Below are 26886 nucleotides of genomic sequence, written 5' to 3'. Positions count from 1 at the left end.
TGCATGGATAAGAGAGTTGAATACACATCTGACATCATGTCCTCCCAAAACAAGGCTTTCTCCAGACGACTCCACATCAATCAGGGCATTTGCAATACCGGTTAAAGCGTCAGCATACCCAGTACCTTGCTTGAATCCGAACTCGTGTGGAGGGGTATAGCAGACTTTTTCAAGTTCCTTAATAAATCTTAACTCAAAGAGCTTGCAAAGGGATGTAGCTACATGAATAGGACGGAATTCAGATTTCCCTTTTTTAGAGATAGGAGTCAAATCTCTGATGCAAAAAGAAGAAGGAACGATACCCTGAGTGAACATCATCTGCATAAGCAGAGACAGATGAGCCATAAGAAGTTTCCCCATTTATTCTAAATGAGTAGCACTAACTTGGTCAATACTGGATGAATGTTTCCATTTTAATTTTTGGATGGCATGTTCAACAGAACAGGTACTGACCAAAAAATCTTCATTGGGTTGAGCATCCAGAAACTGATCCAGAGCTAATCCATAAGATTGCTCTATGATAGGATCAGGGGCAGAAAACTCAGATTCATAATTTGCATACCATTCACCTTCTGGAATGTCAGCTGAGGGAGGTGATGGCAAAGGGGGTGCTGAGGAGAAGACAAATTTAAATACCATATTTCGACCTTGTTTTGTATGGGCAGAATAGCTATTAATAAGATCTCTACAATGCTGAGCAAGAATTTTGGAAAACTTTCGCTTTGTAGAGATCCATATGTCATTCACATGCCCGATAGTGGGATGCCCACAATCTTTCCACATAGAAACCCAAAGCCTTGCTTGAAGTAGAAAGCTCTGGATTTGTGGACAATCCAGGGACGATTCCTTTGAAGACACATTGCATGGGGACAGCTTGTTTTTTGGCAAAGCAGAGGGCATGACATATTTCAGCTTAATATATATCAGGACTTCATTCTTAGGCAACTGGAGTGACTGTTGGAGGAGGTGAAATGGGACATTAGTTTTACTTAGAATCAAGTGAACCAACTTGAGAAACTGAGTTTGCTCAATCTTTGACCAATCACGACGATACCGCCGTGCTGAAGAATCAAGTGCTAGTGGACTACTTTGAGAAACGGAAGATGGCACACCGATAGAGCAAGTTATAGGTAAGTAGTCAGACAGCTGATGACCAAATATAATGTTAACTGTATCGGCGGTCAGATTTGAAGATACAGTAATGTAGCCCAAGCTAGAGGTTCGCGAAGACGTGTGAATATACGCAAAATCTGACATTTCATCTAATAAACACAAAAAAATCACTAAATAAACCCTTAGCCTAACTATAGTTGTACATGGAGAAACCTCAAAATCTGGTTCAGACAAATTACCATTAAAGTCTCTGGCTATAACACAAGGTAAACCTAGATGCCAAATTTTTTCTACACAAGAACCTAACTTTTTGCACAACACAGCAAATAATTGCTCTGACTGATCATTGGAGTAATCAGTGGGTAGATACACACAATATGAACACAGGAGTTCACTCTTACAGCCAAGTAATGATCATTTAGTTCCAACAAGCTAGAACGGGGAGTTGATTTAACGAAAGTAGCAAGTCCACCAGAGGGTCTGCCTCTGTTATTCAGCTTTCTAGCAGGCACAGAGTACGACGTCATGCCATTAAGTGTAAGTATACTGATAACATGTTTAGTGACAAAATGCTCCTGGAGGAACATCATATTACAACTGCAGCCGGTGCTTTGCAACACAGAAATTTTATTTGTAAATGACCCATTTATATTCCATGATAGTAGAAACGAGTCCATGGGTTTAAGTTTTGCCGCTTTTTGGGCACTTTACACTATAACACGTATGACCATTGATCTTGCAACAAACGCAAAAGGCACTTTTTTGGCATGGAGTATCGGGTGTTAATTTGTGGTTGATGGAGCAACATTTAGACAACAATGCACTGTTTTTACAATTAATGACGAGGTGACCAATTGCATGACAATTGAAGCAGCAACGTGGTAGGAACATGAACTCTTCAACTGGAAGGTGTTCATATTCCACTTTCATTGATGCTTTCAGAAACGTATCAAGACCAGTTCGAAACGGAAAGTAAACTTTAAATGTTCGGGACTTGCCACACTATACTGTTTTAGTGCACTTGGGGATTGGCTGGTTCAGTAACATTTTGTGTAAATCTTCTGGCACTCACTAAATAACTGCGACAAAAACAGGCTCCCTGAGGGAAATGTTGAGCAATGGTTTGGCGCACTTAACATTTTCAACTATCTGGCCAGCAGTTTTCTTGAACTGAACCACAAGTTTCCACTTGTGGTTAGAGCAGCGTAACTTGGCTATATCGTTCAGATTTCAGCACACCTTATTGATGAATGTTTTTCGTTCATTTGGGCCTTTTAAGTCCCTTTTTATGGGGGGGAAGGGTTCTTAAGTATCACAGAGTATAGTGGTGAGGGGTGTGGATTGAGGAGGCTGGGACTTGTCAAGCAGGCTGGTTGGGAAGTGGCTACCATTTAATATAAATCCATCTAATTTTCTCCATCTAAATTTCTGAGTTCATTTACTTTCGAAACTACCATGGCATGAACAGACTCGCTGATGGCAGGTACTTCACACAGACTGAAAATTACGAACTTTGGGATCAGAACATTTTGCTTTGCCACCATGACTAGCGACTTGCACATATCAGTAATATTGTCAACATCCTTGGCATATGAAACTATCCAAGTTTGGATATCCAACTCACTATGAAGGATCTTTTTAGCTTGTAAAACTGCATTGTGTTCGAAATAGTTAATAGCACTCTTGACAATCATACAAAGTTTTACACCTTCCATAAGTGATCTACTCAAAAAGTTCAGAACAGGGCTGAACATCAAATTTTCAGCCATCTTATTTCACTTGTAAGCCGCCACAATCCAAATCGTAATCCATAAATCTAAGTCCAGAGACAGTTGTTTGATCAGTAATGTAATGGTGACATGACACAGTAGCAATAATAATTTTATTTAGGTCAGGACCTGTAATCCTTTGCCAAAGATTGCAAAATCTGACACACAGGGATTAAGTTCACTTAAAACCTTACTGGTTTGTTAATGGAATATCCACCAATCTAGACCTTTACCAAAAAATTATAGGAAAGATGTGGTACTAGACTCTAAAGTCCAAATTGGTGGTACTGATCTCTATTTCATGGCCCTTTAGCCAGGAAGTACAAGAGGGCAGCCATCTGCGCTTTTTCACACCCTTCCTGTTAACTTCCCAAGATTTCTCAAGGTAACCATTAGAGCTGGATCAACACTAGCTGGGCTTGGAGAGTCAAGCTACTGATGCCTTTTCAAAACCAAATAATTAGTAATAACAAGACTTGAACCCCAGTCCTCATGGACACAGGGTTTCAAATCCGGAGTGCCAATTACTTGGTTGGCTCTAATATGCCTACTTGACCAATAATCGATTGCTTATATTGGACTGCCAGAACCAAACTGCTGACAATGACAATTCTGTGGAAGCTTCCAAGATATAGTACACATATGAAACTTCTAAAAAAGAAGGGAAGCAGAATTCTTGATGACAGGCTTTTTGCTACCAAGGAAAGTGCTTGAGCTAGCTGAACAAAACTTTCAGGAATATATCCAGAGCATGAATGATGCCTAGAGAAGATTTTCTGATGTATTTATCACTGCCTTACACTGACCTTCAATTATCTCAGACACACCTTGTATTATTGAACTAAAACTCTAGAAACAGAGTCACAGCCCAAATGAGACTCAAGGGAAGTGTTTTGAGCCTCATACATTTGCCAGATCCTGAGGTTATGGTTTTTTGAGAAAAAAAAAATGTATATCTTAAATTTGAGCAAAAAATCTAAATATAACCTAAATCTTACTTGAATTGTTAGAATCATATAGGACTCTAGTTTATAGGCCTTTTTGTTCATAGCAAAGTTAGTTTATTACTTGTTATCAGGATTGTTGTTGTTATTTTCAAAATTTGAAAGGTCAATAGGGCTTTGGCTTATGGCTTTGGTGTAGAGAATCTGGAGTGTTGTCTCTATTATATATATATATATATATATATATATATATATATATATATATATATATATATATATATATATATATATATATATATATATATATATATATATATATATATATATATATATATATATATATATATATATATATATATATATATATATATATATATATATATATATATATATATATATGTATATTCTAAGACCACACTGGCTATACATAATGTATGAAACCAAGAGAGGAAATGATATAATAAAAGAAAAATAAAAATCAAATAGGTGAGAAAACGAGGATTTTGTCAGCCAGTGGCAAAATATGGAGACAAAGAATAAGCAAATATTTCAACAAGGACCTCCGCCAAGTTGTCCTCAGTGCTATAAAAAAAAAAACTAACCTTTTGAAGTGAACCTAGCAAGAACAGAATAGATACTCAAAGAGTATCTACATTTCATACAATATATATATATATATATATATATATATATATATATATATATATATATATATATATATATATATATATGTATATATATATATATATATATATATATATATATATATATATATATATATATATATATATATATATATATATATATATATATATATATATATATATATATATATATATATATATATATATATTTCAAAGCCAGTTGCCATATACAGATAAAAATGAACAAATAAAAAAGAAAAAATTGAATAATATAAATAACATTTAACAAACACAAATTAGCTGTGAAATTACAGCTTCAATGCCTCTAAAGATTTCACTGTGAAACTTTCTACTGCAAACATTATGTCTCTAGAAGAAGTCTCCAAATGTGGGAGTAGTGGTACATCCCCACAAAAAAAAACTATTCCTTCATTTCTCCAAACTTTGGTAATTACTCAGAAAATGTTCCAGATCATCCCCACACTCCCAACAAAAAGGGGCAAGCTCACCTATCTCCCAAGCCATCTCTGCCACATGAATCCCAGCATCCCCTATACAGTAATACACGATTTGTATGCACCTGAAACCAACCCTTAAGTGCTAGGTTCAGTGGTCCTATGGTAGGTTCAGTCTCAAGTAAAACTCTCCATACATTGCTTTAATGTGCTTACAGAATCTGAGGGTTCTTGACATCTCAGCACCAGTAAGCCAAACCTGAACCTCCTGGTCCCAAAGGCATGATTCCACACTACCAAGGGGGGCCAAGGTTTACAGGGGGAGCTTGATGCACAGAGGTGCAGCTAGGGTTTTGAGTTTGGAGGGGGGATATAAAGAATGTGCTGACGAAATTCTCCAGTGTATTGAAAAATACAGACACATAAGCTAAATTCCAAGGCAATTGGCAGTGTATACCAACACCTTGGAATTAGAAACACATTGGACAGAAACCCCTTGGAAAAAAACACCTCTGCTGATCTTGCTTCCATACCCACAAAAAGCGAGCATCATCTAGAAGAACTTTAACTTTTTTTGGACTGTTGCCTTTTTAGAAGAATTCAACACCTCATTGTGAGCTGCCTTCAGTAGACACATATTGGGCAAACATAATTTCTGTATCCAAAACTTAGTCATCTGTATAGTCCTCTTATGATGTATATGTGGTAAACCCAGGTCATCCTTGAGAACCAAACTACTAAAATTATTTTATAGGCCTACTACTTTTTCATAATACACAAAAACTGCTGAGACCAAACAGTCTGACCATAGCAGTCTGTCACAACTCACAACCATAATGGGCAACTGATAAAAAGATACTTATGCATCTTCATGTTCTTAATTCCAATTATGTATTTGTAAGAGTAGAGCACATACACAAGAAGTAGAGCCTTTCCACAAGAAATCATCAATTTATTGTGTTTGGTCGAATTCCGATTTGCTGCAAGAATGAATCCCAAGTACTCATACCTGAGGGCTACTTCTATTGACTTACCTTTATAAGTAAACAATAAATTATGGTTTCTGTTGGGCTTCCTATTATGGTAGATGACAATCTATGTCTTGGGTGTGTTTAGCTCCGATTTCTTTCAAGTAAGCTTCAGCTAAATTCAGGAGTTTGGAGCTCCTTGGTTGACTTGGGCACTAAAGTTGCACCATCAACAATATGTCTTTTTGAAAAGATATTAAAGTATGGCAGAATAATGACCATAGAAGAAAGTTGCAAACTTAGAAACAGGTTTCAAAAATATCTTAGTCTTGAAAAATTCATAAATTTCTAAAGAGCAGAAGCAAATGCAACTCAATCCAGTGGACAGCTTCACTTACCTAGGTAGGATAATTAGAAAGATGGTGGGTGCAGTGCAGTGTTTAAAAGTACAATAGCCAAGGCCCAGAGTGATTTTCACAGTTGAAAACAGTTTAGAAGAAAAGAAAAAACAAACTTGCAAACCAAGATTAGAATATTGGAAGCTACAGTGATGATAAGAGATCAAGTATGGTGAGATCAAGTATGGTTCTGAAGCAAGGGCACTCTAAAAAATGGAGGAAGATTTGCTAGATATTTTCCAGAAGTGCCTAACTGACCAACCATACCTCAAACAGTAGGCTGCACATAAATTGTTGTGCAATCCTACTTTCTATGGCTATAATGAGAGAAAGGTTGAGATGGCTAGGGCATGTTCAGCTGATGAACAATGGCAGACTGTCCTTTTTTGACCAGCTGTCTAGGGCCAACCAAATGCAATTCATCCCCAGTTGGGGTGGGAGGATTTCATCAGGAGAGATTTGAGGGTAATGGGAACTTCCTGGGAAGTAGTAGAGATGAAGGCTTTGAATAGATTGGGATGGAGGAGGAACATGCATGGCTGTGTTGGCCTCAGGCAGCTTGGTGCAGCAGAGAGTTGTTAGTAGTAGTAGTAACCCTTTGAGAAGTCACAGAAAAGCTGATAACAATGAGACTTGAATGGTTTGATAGCTTGATAGTCTTTTCCACAATAGCAACATGGTTCCAGAAAAGACTTCACACAGTTGATTGCCTACACATGCTTGACAATGAAATAAATAAAATTAAAAGTTTAAAGATGGTTTATGTAGTAGTATTTATTGATTACAAATCTCAAAATGAAGCTATGTTAGGTTCTAAAGACAATTGACTTCCTGGATAATTTTATCTATTTTGATTTTGTTAGCATTTTTGTTGCTGCAGCAGTTTTATTTTTTTATTTTTAGGAATCTATCAGTCTATACATCCATGTGGTTTTTTAAGTCTGAGGCTTTCTTTCTGAAAAATTATATTCTGATTAAATCATGAGTCCTCTATAAGCTTAATGCAGGGCTCCCTTGGCATCATAAAAGTTAATAAAGTTTTTCATGACATTGCCCACCATAAAATTTGTTCTACTCACACTAGAAGTTCACCTTTTTGACTTTAAAGTAATTTTTCATAGCAAATAACTGAATTAATCAAGACATGGAGCTTAAAAAAACCATTTCCTTAAGTATTTTTTTCCTTTTTAAAAAGTAAGGTTTAGATAAAAAAAAATTCCAACCCTTATTCTTTTACCAAGCAAAATATTTAAACCAGTATATACTATTATATATATAGACATTTATTTGTGTGTGGTGTATTTTAAATTTTCCACAAGTATTCTGCTATTGGCTGGACTTTGATGACTTTATTGAAAAAATTAAATAAAATTCAACTTTTTTCTAATAGTAATGATCAACTAAGTTATGCAAGGAAAAAAGTCTATTAACTCTGTGGACACCTTTATTAACTTTATTGATGTCACAGGAACCCTGCATAAGACAACCCGTTGGCAGTAAGAATTCTATGGAGGGGATACCCAAAAGACTTGACATTCCTCTTATCCATCAGCTAGTTTGGATAAGTGTAGTAGTAGAATTTTTGTGTAATAGTTAACTGTGGCTCCTCTCTCTCACTTATGGATCTCTCTCACTTCAGCTAGATCTGGATCTCACTTATAGATCTGGATCTTCAGCTAGATCTCACTCACTTATGGATATCTCATTCACTAGAAATATATTCATACAAACCAAGAGCAATTTGATGTCCCATGTCTGGATTCTTTCTAGACATATTCTAGTTTTGCCCATATATATTGTTTATAAAATAATCTTAATATGGCTAGTGAGTTTCAACATTTTCTTAAGGCTATTCTTCAAGTCTGTATCTTCTAAGACTTAACTCAGGCATTATAGCTGAAATTTTGTTGCTGTGAAACACAATCAATTCTGTTTTCTATAATGATACATTCATCTCTACTGATTTTGTAAATCTTGCTAACTTGTTGAGAGCAGGATTTATCTTAGCTGCAGCTCCTTTAAAGCTGTCCCCCATTTCTCAAATGGCAAGGTCATCTGTAAAGGCTACTTGTCTGTTGCTCTCACTTGAAAATACAAGATTAGCAAAAAGAGGAGGAAATGCTGAGGATTGATGATCCCTATTGTAGTCCCTGATGAAGCCTTCAAATGCAGGAAGTGACTTTGTTGATCTTTGCTTTGAAGGTTTTAACAATTTGTAATTCCTTTTCTTAAATTTAAGAGGAAACTCTTGATATGGCTTAAAATTCTACTGAAAAAGTAGGAATTGGATTTTTAAAACTAAGAAAAGTGCACTAGAGAAAGACAAGCCAAAATTAAGGTAAAACATTTCTTTTAAAAATTTAGATGGGTATAGACCTGTCATGTCTGCAATCTTCCAAGTTCAAAAAAGAGAGATGGTAGGTTAATAACTCCTTCCCAGGTTATATTTTAGGCCCATGAATTCCTTCCTGGAGGTTTTAATCATCTAGCTAAATTAATTTTCAAGATAGCTAGAAGCTTGCTAACTAGAACTTTGACACCCTAATCAATATATTATTAAAAATAATAAAAAATCATTAATAAATATTATTAATATTAATAACTAATTAATACATTTATCAATTGCTTTGCATTTGATGCTTTGTTTTCTTTATGGAACAAGTTTCTTGAACTATTAAAAACATTTTGAACCTATGTCTGATTTTAAAAAGAATTTTAGATCTGTTGGATATAAAATATTATTTCAAGATGATTCAAGAATGAGGATAACAATCAAAGTCATGATAATGGGGTTAATAAAAACAAGTTGTATATTATAAAATAAGAATTCAATTGTTTAAATGCTTTTTGTTAGTCTTGTAAAAACCTATATCCTTTGGCTACATATGGGTCCATTAGGGTAGCAGGATGCCTTTCTGAGTGAAATGATTATTCAATCTGGAAAGAGTGTAAAAAAAAGTGGTAAAACCCTAGATTAGGGGTGTTTGTTGACCTTGGGAAGTAGTTGAGCTAGGTGAATAAAAATCCTAGGAATGAATTCAAAGCCTTATTGATCTAATGGGAAGGTATTCTGAAGTAGCTACCATCACTCCTTCCCTTTCCATAGGCCACTGCTCTTTTCTAATATTTGTGTCATAAAAGTGAAAGCTTGAAAAAAATACCTACAGTATGAATGTGGCACAAGGTAAGCATTTTGAGTCTTATAGCAGTAAATTTTTTGCAGTTCATATTATTGACTTACAAATAAAGTAAACATGTCACTTATGCCTTTTTTATGCTCTTTCCAAATATAATAATCATTTGTGTTGGAAATGGATTTCACCCCACCACTATATATACCAATTTATGGTATATATTTGCACAATAGGGGGGGGGGAGGGGTAAAGTTTAAACTTACCTCTCATTTACATCAGAAATAAAATTAAACAACCCCCCCTAATGTGCAAATATATACCCTGAATTTGGTATATATAGGGGTCGGGTAAAGTTCATTTCTGACAAAAATGAATATTATGTTTGGAAACAGCATAAAAAAGGTATCAAATGGTATTTTTAATTTATTTGTTAGTTAATAATATGAACAACCAAAAATTTACCCTTATACTTTTTCTAACCCCTGAGTTTTAAGATTTTAAATATTTATTAATCTATCTCTTAATCTAAGGAAAAAAAAACCTTGATATGGCATAAAATTAAACTGAGATAAGGCAATTTGTGTTTTCAAAAACTAGAGCCAATGAAAAAGAGCTTAGAAACAGCAAATTAATGTAAACTTTTTATTGTCTAAACTTAGATAGGTAATACACATATCATGGATGCAATTTTCTAAGCCCCAGAAAAAAGGGAAAGGGTAAATATTTACCAAATCATATTATTGAGTTACAACTAAAGTGAAAATACCACTCAATGCCTTTTTTTATGCTCTTTACAAATATAATAATCATTTTTGTCAGAAATGAATTTTACTCCCCACCCCTATGTATACCAATTCAGGGTATATACTTGTACATTAGGGGGAGGGGGAAAGTTTAAACTTACCTCTCATCTACATCAGAAATAAAATTACCCTCACCCCTCTAATGTGCAAATATATACCCTCAATTGGTATATATAGGGAGGGGGGACAAAAATGATTATTATATTCTTAAAGAGCATAAAAAAAGGCATTGAGTGGTATATTCACTTTAGTTGTAACTCAATAATATGATTTGGTAAATATTTACCAGGGAAAGTAGGCTAACTGAATAACACTATTTTAGACCTTGGATTCACACATGGGTAAATTTATATATTTTCATACAATTAAATTGTAAGAAAGTGAATGCATCGGTTGAATCCTTTTTTATCTTCTTTCCAAACTTAGCAGTTGCTTTTGGGGAAGATTCTTTTTTGGCCCTTTAAAGGGGCTCAAAACAGACCAAAAGTTTAAAAGATGTTTTCTAACAGAAAGTCCTCATTTTTTTATTTTTCTGGGTGTTTTTGCACCTTCAGTTACCTTAAATCATACTTTCCACCAATAAGACAGCATAATAAAACTCTGACTTTTAAAGAGTTTAAAACCCTCTATGAAACATCATAGAGCCATCAGAGGCCTTTTTTAAATGCTATTTTTTAATTTTAAATTGTAATCTTAAAAATATAGCATAAACAAGGTAACAAGTTAGCTTTGGGGTCCCATTAAGGGCTTATAATGGAATTTGCTCTATAAGCAATAATTGAATTTGGAAACAGCATAAAAAAGGCATCAAGTGAAATATTATATGTATAAAAAGGCTGTGTATTATATGCTAAATTAGCCTGTATGAATATGTATAAATTTCATTCAGGTATCTCATGTGATAAAAGATTTTTGGTAAAGTTCTACCAAATCATATTAGCCTATTGAGTTAGGAATAGCCTAAAATGAATACACCATTTGATGCCTTTTTTATGCTGATTACAAACATAATAATCATTTCTATCGGAGATGAATTTCAGCCCCCTATAGCCTATATACCTAACCCTGAATTGGCATATAGCCTATAGGGGAAGGGGCTGAAATTCATTTCTGATAGAAATGATTATTATATTCGTAATCAGTATAAAAAAGGCATCGAATGGTGTATTCACTTTAGTCCTAACTCAATAATATGATTTGGTAGTACTTTACCAGATTTTCATCCAGCTCTTGTACTCCTGAAAATGGGCCCTAAATTAGGACCTGCCAAAGAAACTTCAAGTTAGACTGATATTTTTCTTCCTTTAATTCATTGTGCTAATGCATGGGCAATTTACTGAGTATATCTAAAAAGGAATTCACCAGAGTCACCAGTAGACATGGCAGATATTTTTTCTGTGATTTCGTCAGGCATTTTTTAGATTTAGTTTCTGTTTCTTCCTTGTCTTGTCGCGGTCCGATGAAACTTTGCTGCGGTGCCGCTCATTAATAGAACTTCGTAATGTCCAACATGCCTAAAAACTAACTTCCAGGACTAGACAATCAACAAAGTGAGGCGACTGCCCTTATGTTTATTGCTTAGTATTGGCATCCAGGTATCATATAATACGGATGAGAACTAACATGTTTTCCAAAAATATTGGTTGATGAACAAAAAAAATCAAGCTGAATTTTGCATGCACTACGGTTGGATTCAGTAGCTTCAGACAACTTGATTTATTTTCTTCTGAAATATCAAAAGAAAATCTAGAAAAAATTAATTCTGTTTTCTTCCCTTTTTAGTCAGAAAATACCAAAAAAAAAATGCCAGCTCAAACTTTTTTACATCAGAACTGCTATATGTTATTAACTGGCATAGAAAGAATAACATTAATTAAAAATCACTAGCATCTATTGATTTGATTGATTCCAAGCAGTCACAGTTGCAGTTACAAACAGTCGCAGTCGCAAGTTGCTACAGTTATAGTCACAATACTAGCATCAATAATGGTCCTGAAAATGGAAAGTAATTACCCCAGCCACTCCTAAAATAATGCGAATATACTCTTTTGATTACCTGGTTGCACATACTGGACACAGTACTGGTCTTAAGTAGAGGCAGTTAAAATCGTAAGTAGTTAGACTTGCAAGTAATCACAAGTAGTAGCAGTTACAGTTATAGTAGATGTAGCAACATTGATATTGAAAGTGTAAAGTTGATACCTTTAGCTGGTTCTAATATGGTGCAGATACAATCTTTTGATAACATCTATACACATAGTGTCTTTAGATTTAGTGTAGCCCCCCTCAGCATTCCCCGAAGTTTTACCTCAGTACCCTTAGCTTTCTCTGACATACTTAGGATCAATCCCCCCTTTTCCCAGTGTTAAATCCTATATCTAAAAAATGGGCACATTGCATAATTTACAATCTTTTCTTCAGGGGCTCTTGGAGGTATGAAATTCCCAGAGGCAAAGCAATTAGACCTATTGACTAATTTGAACAAAATGCCTATTTCATAATTTTGACCAATGTTAAGAGGGATCTAAAATGGACAAGGGGGGTCCTCGTCGCCCTAACCAAACATCATGCCCCACCAAAGCACTGTTTAACAGGCCCTGAAAGTTTCAATTTAACGCCCTCAGCCGTTCCCGAAATGTTGCTGATGTACCCTTTTGACAATCAGCATAAACACAGCATGTTTTGAATTTGTTCAACATCCCCCTCAATATTCTGCAAAAGCGGTCACGAGTAAACGTATTCGCAGTTGCAAGCAGTCGCAGTCACAGTCGCATGTTGTCATAGTCGAAAGTAGTCATAGTCGTAGTCACAACCCGTCGTGTTTGCAGCCGCAATAGCAGTAGTAGTAGTAGTAGGGGACTTGTCTTTTGATTTACCTCAACATACCCCTAAAAATTTCCCAAAAGTTCACCTTAATACCCTTAGCCTTTTTTGACACGCCGAAGATCAAACAATTCGTCCTTTCCCAATGATAAATCCTGCATTTGAAAAAATAACAATTTACGTAATATAAATCCTTTGCCCCACGTGCACTGGGGCATGGTATCACCTGTGGCATAATTATTAGACGTTGTGACTATTTCGAAAAAAAGGCTGGTACTTCTAATTAAACGAAACACGCCGAAGAAATGAAGTTAGGTTAATTCTACTGAAATATAAACTTCATACGACCTTTAGTTTATATAATAATGTAATTGTGGCTACATATTTGCAGATTCGGGGGCGGGGTGGAGATAAAGTATTGAAAAGTGCCCCTAACCTAACCTAATCTACCCCTCCCTCCTAGTGTGCAAATATATAGCTCAAACTATACGAATCCAATGAATTGCATCACCCGTCATTTGTCTTTGTTGCTGCGAAATTGGATTTCTGAGATCTAACCTAAGCTTAATTTTTGAGTGTGTTTTGTTTAATTAACAAGTACCAGACTGCTTTATAATGTTTTTATCAGTATTAGAAGGGGAGTCATCTAAAAGGGCAAAGGGGGAAAAGTTGGTTTGCCTCTGGTCTTTTTTCAACCACCCTCTCAGCCTACCTTTAAAGTTTCAATTTAATACCTATAGCCATTCCTTAGATATTGCCCCTCCTGTTTTTAGATATTGCCCTTAGATTTTGTCCTTTTGATAAACCTCCTGTATACAGCGTGTTTTTATTTTATTTGACATCCCCCTCAATATTAATTAAAAGAAATTAATATCTTTGGCCTTTTACAGACTCAGGATCATACATGTCCCCTTTTCCCAATCACTAACCTTATACAGAAACAATGGACAACTTACATAACTTACAATACTTGTCCTTAGGATTGCGGGGGTTGTGTCATCACCGGAGGCATAGTTATTTCAACTCTTGACTATTTTGAACAAGATGGCTATTCCAAAATTTTGCTGAGATCTTTTTGGTGAGGGTAGCTAAAAAGGGAATGGGAGCAGGACTGGTTGCACTGCGACCAGTTTTTAACATCAATCTCTACATATCCTGAAAGTTTAAATCTAATGCCCTCTATCGTTCTTGAGACATTGCAGATGCGCCTTTTTGATGTAATGGATGCACCGAGTATCTTTTGATTTAGTTTACCCTGCCCAACTTTCCCCAAAGTTTCACCTTAATGCTCTTAGCCTTTCTGAACACCCACAATTAAAAGTCCCCCTTTACCTAATGATGAATCTTGCATATAAAAAGGGAAAATTACATCATTTACAATCCTTGCCCTGGGGGCTGTGGGGAGCATTGTATTATCGGAGGTATAGTTTCTAGACATTTTGAATGTTGCGAACAAAATCAGATTTTAAAACTTTAATCAGTGATAAGGGAAGAGCTCATCAAAAGGGAAATAGGGCTGGTTGCCTGTCGATAGCTCTTCAACATCCCACCCAACATCCCCTGAAAGTTTCAACTTATTACCCTCAGCCCTTCCCTAGATACTGCTGATACACCCTTTTGACAACCAGCTTGCAAACAGTTTTTTTTAATTGTGTTTGGTATCCCGTTTAATTTTTTTTTTTGGGGGGGGGGCTATCCCATCCCAAAAGGCAAAGTTATTTGACATTAGAATATTTTGAACAAGATAGCTATTCCTATATTTTGATATAAACATTTTTTGAAGGAGGGCAGCTAAAAGGCATAGGAGGTGGGCTGGAAGCCCTACAATTACTTTTAAACTCCCCTTCAACATGTCCTGGAAGTTTCAACTTAATACCCTCGGCCCTTCTTAAAATATTGCAGATCCTCCGTTTGATAAACTGGTCGCACATAATGCCTTTTAGTTTAGTTTAGCATGCCCCTCAACATTCTCCCAAGTTTCACCTTAATACCCCTGACCATTTCAAATTGACCCAGATTCAAACGTTTTCCCTTTTCCTAATGATAAATCCTGAGTGTAAACGATTGGCCAATCGCATAATTCACAGTCCTTGACACGGGACTTTGGGGTGGTTGTATCACTAAGCATAGCTATTAGACCTTTTGACTAGTTTAGACAAAATGACAGTTTCATAATTTCCGGTGATGATTACTCTTGAGGGTACTCTTAAACGAGTGTGGGGGATGATTACTCTTGAGGGTTCTAAATGGAATTTCTGGCAGCAGTGAATTTTATATTTCTAAAGGACATTGCGTGATAATAGATGTTTCTGCAGAGGTAAACTTAAATAAAATGCAACCTCTAAGAATATTGAGGAAAAGGTTGAAGTGGTGACATAGATGGCTAAGAATGGTGATACTGCTAAAATGTCAATAGAATTAGCCTGTAGATACGAAAATAAGTCTGTACCTAAAAAAAAACACGAAGGGAAATACATTGGACAAGAATGTACTGAGCATAGCAGAAATTTGCTGACCCATTGCAAGTTTTTCCTTATATCTCTGGAACTTTTTTTTCTGGTGGGCGAGGGTAGTGGTTGATATCCACTTGCTACAGGGTATTTCCAATAATTTTCAATCTGATCAGAAGAAAAATTTACTAGATTCGATAAATCTCAAATCACCTTTCTAAAGAAGAATTGCTTTTTCTCTGACCACACTGAAAGTTTCATACAATGTAGTCTGTATTCCAAAAAGTCTTTATGAGGAAAGCGCGGATTTTTAACTTTTTTGTACGAGGTACAAGCTAAGAAACAAGACGTTTCATATCTGAAAGAAATTCTTTACTTACTTAATCCTCATCATAGGGTGCTGTTGAGAGCATTGTCAGTCTTCTCCAAGTGGGGCGGTCAGTAGCAAGGGCCTTTGCATCTTACAGTGAGACTCCAGCCTTGTTCCACTGGAACTTAGGCCTTCCTGTTGGACGTTTCCAGTCGGTAATGATTGGGTGAAAGTCAAAGAGAATCCGGACCGAAGTGTCTTCAGGCAGCCGCAGAAGATGTGCAAACCAGTGAAGTGTCTACTTGGCAACTTGTTGTAAAAAGAATGACTGGGAATTTATACCTCGTGATCGTTCATTGCTGACAAAGTCTGTCCATCTGATTCCCTCAGTTCTCCGGAGCCACTAAGATTAAAGAACAGCGAGATGGAACTGAACAGTTCCATCGAATAGACTGAGGCTCGAAGGATCTTCATTGTGGTAGCTTGCTTTATCATTGGCTTTCTCCAAACATGAATCTGCCTACCGAAGACATCAGAGGACTTGGTTGAATGGACGACTACTTTGTTGTCGATATAGCCGTCCAATTGTAAAATAGAACCAAGGTAAGTGAAATAATCAGCTAGTTAGATTTTTGTTTCTTGCGATCAAGTGATATGATTTATCGGCGTCAGACTTTGGCTGCACTATTATGACCTTTGTCTTTTTCTATTTATGGATAGACTGGTCCTGGCAGCTTCTTCGTGAAGCTTGTTAAGAGCCATTAGTTGCTGTGACTCGAAGTTGGTGACTAGTACTATGTCATCAGCGAAGTCAAAATCGGAAACAGCTCTGTCCCCGTGCTTTAGTGCAAAGATCGGCTTCCAGGTCATGCAAGTCATAACATGGTCTCTAATGCAATCGAATAGCTCAGCAGTAACTGAGCAACCTTGCCTGACTCTCTTTCTCATTGAAACGAGAATACTGCATCTACTGTGTACTTGCTCACAGCTCTCAGTCTCTAGATACAAAGCCCTGATTAGGGGGACATATTTTGACAGGAAGTCAGTATTTTAAAGGATTTTCCATAGTTAATTTTGATTAATAGAGTCAAATGCTGCCTTAAAACCGACACAAGCAGTGAAAACCTGTTTGCGCAATTTTTTCGACTTCTCAATGATTTACCTTATGGAGAATACCTCTTCTATCGTTGACTGAACAGGCATAAATTTAGCCTGCTCTATTCTGCACTTTCCTCGGAGGTGTGCAGAACATCACCACAACAGCCCCGTAGGAAAGAGCTTGCGAGGTGCTGAGAGGACATTATCCCTCTAAAGTTAGAGTACAGCTTCTTGGAACCTTCTTTCTTCCACATTGGTAGGGTTATTTCTGTACACCAGACTGAAGGGAAAATCTCAGAGTCCCATATTGTAGTGATTAGCATTTGGAGCCATAGCAGTATAGTGCTGCCCCCTCTCTTAAGTTGCTCTGTGGGGATTCTTTACATACCATTAACCTTGCTGTTTTTAATTTCTTCATTGCATTTTGAACTTCTACCAATAAAAATGGCTAAATGTCAACATTAACGAGGTTGTTATGGATCACAGGTTTTGGGGAAGGCAGGATTTGCCACAGGATGGAGAGAGAGGAGAGGATTGCTTTCAGCAGAGATGAAAAGTGTTTAGTCCACCCTGAAATGTTGGATACTATGTCATCAAGGAAAAACCCTACGCCTTCTATTGTCTACCGTTCCAATTGGTTGATCATACTGGCCAGTAAGGTCGCGCAAGTGCTAGTACGCTGCTCCAACGTCCTTCTTCATGGCAGCTTTTTGTTGCTTATCTGCTTTGGCTTTGATGAACGACTTGTAAGATTGCCCCTACTTATCAGGGCTAGAATTTGGTAGCGTGTTATATCTGAGGCGTGTTTGTAAGATCGGTACTCAGAATCCAGTGACAGCTGATATTTAATATAAAATAAAATAAAAGGAAAAATATTCTAATTATAATCATTTTGAATACTTCTAAAACCCTTCTAGGTTTGTTGTTGTTTAATACTGTGTGGGTCTGCTGTTCAATCAACGAATGTTTACCGAAAAAAGGATTAAGTTAGTTCAAGGCTATCGATACTTCTAATCGCAAGTGTTGCTCTCAAATAATTAGACAAGACTTGGGTACCAAGGTAATTAAATTTCTTTGCATCAAATTATTGTTTCTCGGAAACTAGGAATAACCTTTTTATTAGATCTCAAATTATTTGTATAAACTAAAAAAAGCTCTTATGTTTATAGCTTGAAAAGAAAGTTAATGCTCTTTGGAACTTTGATAAACTCCAACTTTTCTAGAGAAAATTGAATCTATCTGGACTGAAGAGATTGAAATCCTTAATCTAGTAATTTAATTCCCCTTTCTTCCCTAGCCAATCTGTAAAACATTTGAGAAATGCAAAAGTGGCTAAAAAGAGAAATAATCCCCCGTTCGTATAACGTCAGAGAATACACTAGGGGTGGAATATTGTATTGTCCTCTGGTTCCAATCTTCTTATATATAAGATTTTAATCAACGCTAGGTAAATTCCGAAGGTCACTAAGCTGGAAGAAGGAGGCATAAGCTCTTTAATTCATTCTTTCAGGTTAAGGGGTTTATCTTGTACTTGAACTTCAGGTTATTCACAAGTTTCAGTTTCTAAGACGAAACTAATTTTTTTCTATCTTAATCCTTAAGAATGCTGTATTTCATCTAGAGTGCCCAAGTCTTTATATACTCTAACTGAACTATAAAACCAAAACCAAAATATAATAAAATGTCTTGCTTTGACTCCAGCACCAGTTTGTGTCTCCTATATAAGTATTCAATTGACTTAGTACTTGGCCTGATCTAGTCCATGTGACAGAAATCTTTCAGAAGTTTATTTCTTATCTCAATTTTTATTCTCAAAGGGAAATTTGGACAGACAGTGGTAGCTTTTTATCGTAATTTATAAACAAAACCCTTGCCCATATTCCTTGGTTCCAAGGCAAAACTATCCCATTCATCTCACTCCCGTAAGCTATATTCATTTTGCTGCTTGATTCGTTTAGCGGTCTGCCCCTGCTCTTTTAGCCAATTAACAACTTTTTTTAAAGTAGTTTTTTTCCAGTATTTCAAGGCCTTGCGTTCTTCTTTGTTTTATACCAAAACTGGTCTAAATTAGGTCTTCAAATATTTATCACGGGTTTAAAAGTCGTTAGATAGTTCAACAAAGAAGTGTCACTACAAGATTTATGACTAGTTATACAAAGTGGAGTCATTTTCAAATTAAAGCTGATTTGAAATTTTCGCTTTATTTCAGTTCTGTTGGAACGAGACGAATTCTAAATTTTAATGAAATTGAGTTACCAAATTTAAAAAAAAATGAGGTCTTCTTACAATCTCCCAAACTTAAAATCTTAGTATAATTTTTGTTTTAAAAGGAATAAACAAAAAGAAACACAAATTTACTAAGATTCATTGTGACTCAATTTCTCCTTATCTGCAGGGGGAATTTTATTAGTTCTGCCGGGGGAATTTTATTGGTTCTGCCGTGGGAATTTTCCTGGTTCGGGAGTTTCAATGGTTGTCGGCCCTTTGCCGCTTATGACTGCACCAACTGCAATGGGGGATAGAAAAGGACCACACTACTCGTACCATTAAGTATTAAGTCACTTTTGCCGTTAAGTTTTATTATGCCATTACTATTTTAAACTTGTGCCGCTAAAGATTACACTACTTGTAATGGGAAGTAAGATAAATGGGTGAACACGCCACTTCCTATGGAAGAAAATAAAAAAAGTATTTAAGTACTAGGTTTGAATTTCCTCGTGAGGTGATAAATTAGGCTGGAGAGCTGTCAGTCCAGGAGTGTATTCAAACTTCGTAGGATTATCAGATCCCTTAGGAGCGCTTTCCAATGGAGACATTTGAACAAGGAATTTACTTTGCGATAAGATAACAATCCAGTAAGCAAAACTACACAGGTATAAAAGTAACATATTTACTCGAACTTGCATTCCAAGCATAAAACAATGGACTTATATGAGCATGGCTTTAATTCAGTCAGAACGACTATTACATAATTGCTCGCAGAATTATCGAAGTATTAGTTCTGTAATCATAATGCCCCGAAAAACACTTTTCTAACACTATAAAACATTAGTCTTGATTCTGCAGGCTAGGAGCTATTTCGCGATTGGCCCAACTCCTGTGCAGGGTTCGCTAATTTCTCATTATGTTTACAAACTAAACTCATTATGCTAGCTGTTTGCTCAGTAATTTGTTTTTAATATTCTGATGATTAGACATTCATATTCCTTTGATAACTTGAAACTTCCTGTCAACTTTGTATATCATGATTTTTTATTGCCAAGTATTTTTGCGAATTTCAAAATCCTCTTCCTTGATTATTGCCTTAATTTGACCGATAGATTTTCAACACTTCACAAAGTCTGAAATGCTACGAGGCTGTTATGTCGGAAGTATCCTTAGAAACAATTTTTTTTTATATTTTAAATATATCACGTATTACTCACGGTACACTTATACTACTTTTAAATGGAACCCCTGGGACCTTTGGTCTCGATAATTTGTCTATAATTTTCTTAACTTTTTGAATATCAATTCTACTGAAAGAAATCCTATTATATATATATATATATATATATATATATATATATATATATATATATATATATATATATATATATATATATATATATATATATATATATATATATATATATATATATATATATATATATATATATATATATATATATATATATATATATATATATATATATATATATACATATATATATATATATATATATATATATATATATTATATATATATATATATATATATATATATATATATATATATATATATATATATATATATATATATATATATATATATATATATATATATATATATATATATATATATATATATATATATATATATATATATATATATATATATATATATATATATATATATATATATATATATATATATATATATATATAAACAAAAAATCGCGAAGAAAGGAAACGAGGACAATTAACAGCCAGTGAAAAAATTGAAAAATTATGCAAATATTTCGGTCAAGACCTCCGCTTGACCGTCCTCAGTGCAGAATAAAACTGATAAAAATTTAAAAACCAAACCTTAAAATAAACACACGAAACTAAAATTGGACGACCCTTTCCTAGTAACGGTGAAAGGGTAACTGAATAAAAAACACAAGTCTAAATGGCATTTCAGAATTTCATTTTGCGTAAAGCACTTTTAAAGGCTGATCGCTTTCCAGTTTGATTGTTATCGGAGACTCTCTTCGATTGCACAATATAACTTTGTGGATGTATGTAAAAACGATCAGAATTAATAATTTTGTCATAAATGGGACTTAGAAAAATTTCTCCAGTGTCTCTATTGAGAGCTACCTTTTGGTGAATGTGTTTTTTTATTTCAACTGCCTCCCTGAAAACTTGTGTGAGACCTTTAACGGGGGCAACGACAGAGGCCTCGTCAAACAAAATGAAATGGTGTGGATTCTCGTACACATGTTGCGCCAAGGCGGAATCAAAAACCTCAGGCCTTTGGCGTAACCTCATTGCCTTGTCGATTGAGGACTTGTGCTCAAATAACCTCTCCCCCAATTGCTGTTGGGTTCTACCAACATAAAAACAGCCACAAGAACAAGGAATTCTATAAACACCACTACCCAGAATGGGGCTGGTGTTATCTTTGCCGTTGTTAAAAAAGTTCTGTGTAATATTTGAATTTTTAAAGGCGACGCTCAGTTTATGTTTTTTAAGGATTCTTTTCAATTTGTCACTAAATTTTGGAATGTAGGGTAGAACAGTGAAAAGTTTCTTATCATCCACCAATGGGACGGTATCTGTTGGGGCTTGTGGACCTGATGCACTCCCTCTGCCTTTTTTCGTCTTCTGTCTATAATGGTCTCAAGTAATTTTATAGGGTAACCATTGCAAAATAAAATGTCCTTAATATAGTTCAATTCTGAGTCTATGTGAGGCTCTGAGCATATTCTTATTACTCGGTCAACCAAAGAAATAACAACTCCTCTTTTTATTCAGGGAGAGTGGTTGGAGGAAAAATGCAAATACCTATCGTTATGCGTAGTCTTTCTATAAATAGAAAATTCAAGGCCAGGAGACTTATTGAAAATTAAAACATCTAGGAAAGGAAGTTTGTGGTTATGTTCTAGTTCTAAAGTGAACTGAAGGTTAGAGTCCAAAGAGTTTAGATGAGTTAAAAAGGAGTTAAGTGACTCTGCTCCATGCTCCCACAGAGAAATAACATCATCCACAAACCTACCCCAGAAATGGTGTTTCATTGGAAAACTTTCCAGAGCAGAGATTTCAATGAATTCCATATAAAAATTTGCCAAAAATGGTGAAAGACTTGTACCCACGGTTAAAACCATAATGTGGGTAAGAATTTTATTATTATATTGGACATACGAGGAGGAACTATTGTAAAGACGGACGAGACGCATAATAGTTTATCTATCTAGTGTTTTGTAGTGCATTTGATCAATATTATCTTCTAATTTCATTCGAAGAGATAGTTCACATTTTTTAATATCGCAAGACGTACACATAGAAATGGCATCGAAACTGTCAAAAAGTGTATATTTTTTTATTTCAATGTCTTTTAATTTTTCAACAAGGTGAACTGAGTTTCTTATGTATGAAGTTTGTGTATGCATAAGGGGGCGAAAAAGGGTTGACAACCATTTCCCCAATCTGGCAGTCGGAGAGCTATAAGAAGCCACAATTGGGCGTAGAGGGACTCCATTTTTGTGGATTTTTGGGAGCCCGTAAAATTTAGGAGCTGAACAACCTTTAGGGTAAAATAATTTATACATTTGTGGAGTAATAAGTCTTTTCAGTTTGCAAAATTCCTAGCTCCTTTCGTACTAAACGTGTGAACTTATCGGTGGGGTCTGAATCTATGGGCTTGTAAGTATGGGTGTCGGATAAAATATCTGTAACTTTTGTATTGTATGAAGTTTTATCAAGGATAACAATTTTATGTCCTTTATCAGCCCTGGTGATAATGATGTTTGGGTCTTTTTTTAATTTTTTGAGAATTTGTGTTTCCTGATTTTTTAACCTTGGGGAATATGGAATGAAATCAAGAATATTCTTAACCACCTCTCCTCGAAGTAAATCTGGATTTTCCACAGCACCACGTGAACCAAATATACCCTCCTCAACATTGGAGACTATCTCTGAGAAATTCACTTGTGTTTGAGGTAGGCAAAATTTATGTCCCTTGGACAAAACATGGGTTTCTTCCGGAGTAAGAACTTTAGAAGATAGGTTCTCAATGGCCGGACCAGGACAAAATCTCGGAAGAAAACATCTGGAATTCTGAAATTTTTCGTACTCTAATTTTTCAAACTTTTCTGATAAACGAGCCTTAGCCAAACAAAAGTCTTGGCGGAAAGTATTCTGAGCTATTCTAAATATCTGCTGAAAATCCGTCGGTGAAAGGTTTTGCTGTAGAAGTTGTCGAGTTTTTGAATTGTTTATCATGATTAGCCAGTGTGGTCTCAGAAATTATTTATATATATATATATATATATATATATATATATATATATATATATATATATATATATATATATATATATATATATATATATATATATATATATATATATATATATATATATATATATATATATATATATACGTCGATGTCCTATATGTTGTTACATTTCCCCCTTCTGTTCTTGCAAGGTAACTTGTATTTGCCTCACTTCATCCAGGCCAATGGTTGAATTAAACTTATTCTGAAAGTAAATAAAAGGTAAATATTCAATTTTGTGTTTCTAATGCAGTAGAACTTATGCGAAGTTCTCAGCCAGAATCCTTATGAATTTATGCTGACAATTTTTTTCTACGTTTATTTTCATTTCGCAGCATCCAAAATCAAACCCCTGCTCTTGTGTTTCTAAGGACAATTAAATTGACTCTTTGATTACTTTAAGTTTAAAATTGGGCAATCTTTCATATAAAGAAGATTTATTAATTGACCTTTACGAACTGCTGAATTTTATTTTCTTATTTGGGGCTTTTCAACCTTTATTTGCAATTTTTGGGGATTGACCATTCAAAGTGAAGGTTTAAGGTAGATATATTTTTTTTAAACTAGAAGAGACGGAAGCTTAGTGGTTTTAGTCCTTTATGCTGAACTATGCAAAGTTATAAAGGAATAATAAAGTGAGAAAAATACTTAATGACAAATTGGTATTTATATAAGTTTTTTTTAACTATGCGTCAAGAGTTTCAGGTCTGCTTTTTGTTTTTATAATTCAAGTTTGGCGTCACGAAGTAAAATGAAGGTTCCGTCATAATTTTGTCCTTTATTGACATTTATGACTGTACTTTGGCGAGGATATTAGAGACATTTTTTTCAAATTATAAGTTAGTATTCGAAAGAGCATTTAAAGATGCCAAAAGGTCCAGTAACAATGGAAGACATGAAAAATCAAAGGTTAATACGATGAAAGAAAAAATCTGTACCCGTTCTCTATTTTAACAAAAATACGAGTTATGAAATTTGAAGCTTTCGAACATTCTGAACTCATCTCCTTTGTTGGATACAGAAAGACCACATATTTTTACTAGTTGAAGTCAGTGTGTGGCTATATTACAAGGAGTCTCTTACATAATTCCTATAATTCTTAGCCTGTATTTTTCGGATATTCTCTTATGGGTGTTGTGTTTAATGTCAACAATATTCTAAATCCTACGGTCAATGCGATTTAGTCTTATCATTGTTCCTTAGATGGTGCTATTACTATATTTTTATCAATGTGAATTAGTCATTATTTGCCCTAAGTTGCAATTTTCTTCTGATATCAATTGACTGAATATCAAAGAGGTCACGAATGAAAATATTTTCTCTAAGAGTGGGGTAACTACCACTAACTTTATCTTCTCTCTAACAGAGGTCGTACTTCTTTGCTGCTTCTGCATCCTGGCAGTATATATTTCCAAAGACACCATATTGGCTTAATTTATTTAAGGTTTTGATAGCTCCCTTCTGGGAACCCGAAAAAAAGGACTTGAATGCAGGAAACGGATGACTCCATTAGCTAGTTTTCTTTGATAAAATGATCTAAAATTGAAGTATTTTCTTTCTGGTCAGAATCATCCAGTGTATACAATAAGCCATTTACGGGAACCAAATGGAGATCTCTTAACCTTTTCCTTAAAAAATTGGGATTTTCTTTCTTTCCTAAATTCGAAATTTCAGGTTCTGAGCTCAACCCAAAATGTCAAATCGTGGAAATTTTTTGGTATCCTACTTACTTGAAAAGCCATTTCAGTAATGTGCTAGCTTTCTTTGTCTCAATTTTTAGCCTGGAAGACTCCAATCCAGGTTCATTATCATGAATACTCTGTGAGTATATGCATATGCAACCTTTGCGCGCTGGGATACAACCCTTTTTTTTATCCCTATGGATGCAAACCTTTTTTGATTCCTTAAGAGGTGGACACAACCCTTTTTCGCATCCTTAACAGGTGGACGCAACCCATTTTTGCATCCTCGAGAGGTGTCCTCTCAACCTCCCTTTGAATTACATGACTCCCTGTCATGACATGTCCGTGACTCTCAGTTACACTAGGTCTACTCCTAACGGTTACCCTATCTCTACAAACTACGGAATCCGTCCTGTGCCTTCCAGTGGTTCCTTAATCATTGGTTGAAGGCCGCAGTACTTTCGGTAAAATTTGCCCAAAAATTTTTTTGGGGGCTGGTTTATAGGTGCTGGAGCTAAATAATATTTTGCTTTGTGTCCTGTTTCACCACAGCGGATACAGGTTGGAGGTTTTTCACATTCTGATTGTCTATGTGGACCCCCTCAAGTCCAGCATTTTATACGATCGTTTTTTCATTCACTAAATTTATACCTGGAATAATTACCCCTAGTTGGTCTTGACATATCTATTCTAAATAGCTGGAATCTCCACAGTTCAAACATATCTTAGGGTTGTTTTTATAATTTCCTACGTTTAGAAATTCTGCTCTGGAGCTATCTCTTTGTTCTCCAGGGGAAGTCTTGTCTCCTGAGTCAACCAACGTTGCTCCCAAAGACATGTCTGATGAGTCCCTATACATTAAATCAATCGATTGAAATCTCTTTGCTAGCGGTAATAAATCATCTTTGTCGTCTGTTGCTTTAGTTTGTTCATGAACTTTCCTTCCAATTGAAGGGACCATACCACTTTTAAAAATACTAATAATTATATCATCTACTCTTTTGCCAGGAGATTTTTTTGCATACTCTACTGCCTTTCTACTAATTTGGAAGTAAAATTGGTGTACCAACTCAGATGGCCTTTGTTTCTTGGATAGGAGTTCTTGCAGTTTTTGTGCGGCTGGTTTTTCATGTAAATAGGCTTTTTTTTAGAAGTCTTTCTAAATGGTCTAAATCTCTGACTTTAAAAATGTCTAAGCTCGTTGTAAATCTTTGGATTTCTCCCCGTGTATAGCAAATAGCTTGATTAATCACAGCAATGTCATTTTTTTCTAAACTCCTTTGTATTTGTTTAAGGGTCGTAATCGACGAGTGGATTTCATTTGGATATGTTAGTAACGAGATGGGAGGTCCTGTTCTACAAATAGATTTTGAAGCCTATTTGTGACGCCGGCATCTCTATATTGGCCTTCTAGAGCGTTTATTCTAGACTGTACTTGTTGTAGTGCAATTTCTAACTCTTTGATTTTGTTTTCATTTGAAATCATGATGGTTCTATCTTTATAAATTTTTTATGTAGGAAACGTTTTGAACTTTAAATTTTTTTAAACTACTAAAATAAGTTAGTTTATAAATCGCCTAAGAATTAGCTCAATATCTCGATTTTAATTAACCCTCAAGGCTAGTATTAAGATGACGCTTTTGAAGATGATTAACTTAAGCCACTAGTATTAAAAAAGATTTAAGCAAGCTACAGACGATACGGACACTGGAACTTATAACAAAGAGAAAGAAAAGGAAAAGAAAGAAAGAATTTAGGAATGTAAAAACGCT

The 26886-nt window shown here is 35.2% G+C and overlaps 1 protein-coding gene across 2 annotated transcripts in view; it reads right to left on the bottom strand.

Annotated features, from left to right (window-relative positions):
* AsnRS (asparagine--tRNA ligase) overlaps positions 1-11672 on the bottom strand; it is a 96794-nt gene extending 85122 nt beyond the window's left edge. For both annotated transcript variants that reach the window (XM_089094264.1, XM_089094265.1), the window contains exon 1: positions 11591-11672. In XM_089094264.1, coding sequence (XP_088950390.1) covers positions 11591-11642 — 52 coding nt within the window. In that variant the 5' untranslated portion in view covers positions 11643-11672. The remainder of the gene's footprint in view (positions 1-11590) is intronic.
* Between the last annotated feature and the right edge of the window lie 15214 nt (positions 11673-26886).

Source organism: Artemia sp. Qi Xiang Cuo, chromosome 9, assembly GCF_049724085.1.
Source record: "Artemia sp. Qi Xiang Cuo chromosome 9, ASM4972408v1, whole genome shotgun sequence".
In the NCBI taxonomy this organism is placed as follows: Eukaryota; Metazoa; Arthropoda; class Branchiopoda; order Anostraca; family Artemiidae; genus Artemia; species Artemia sp. Qi Xiang Cuo.
Note: the sequence above shows the minus strand (reverse complement) of the source record. Positions and strands in the feature narration are given on the sequence as shown.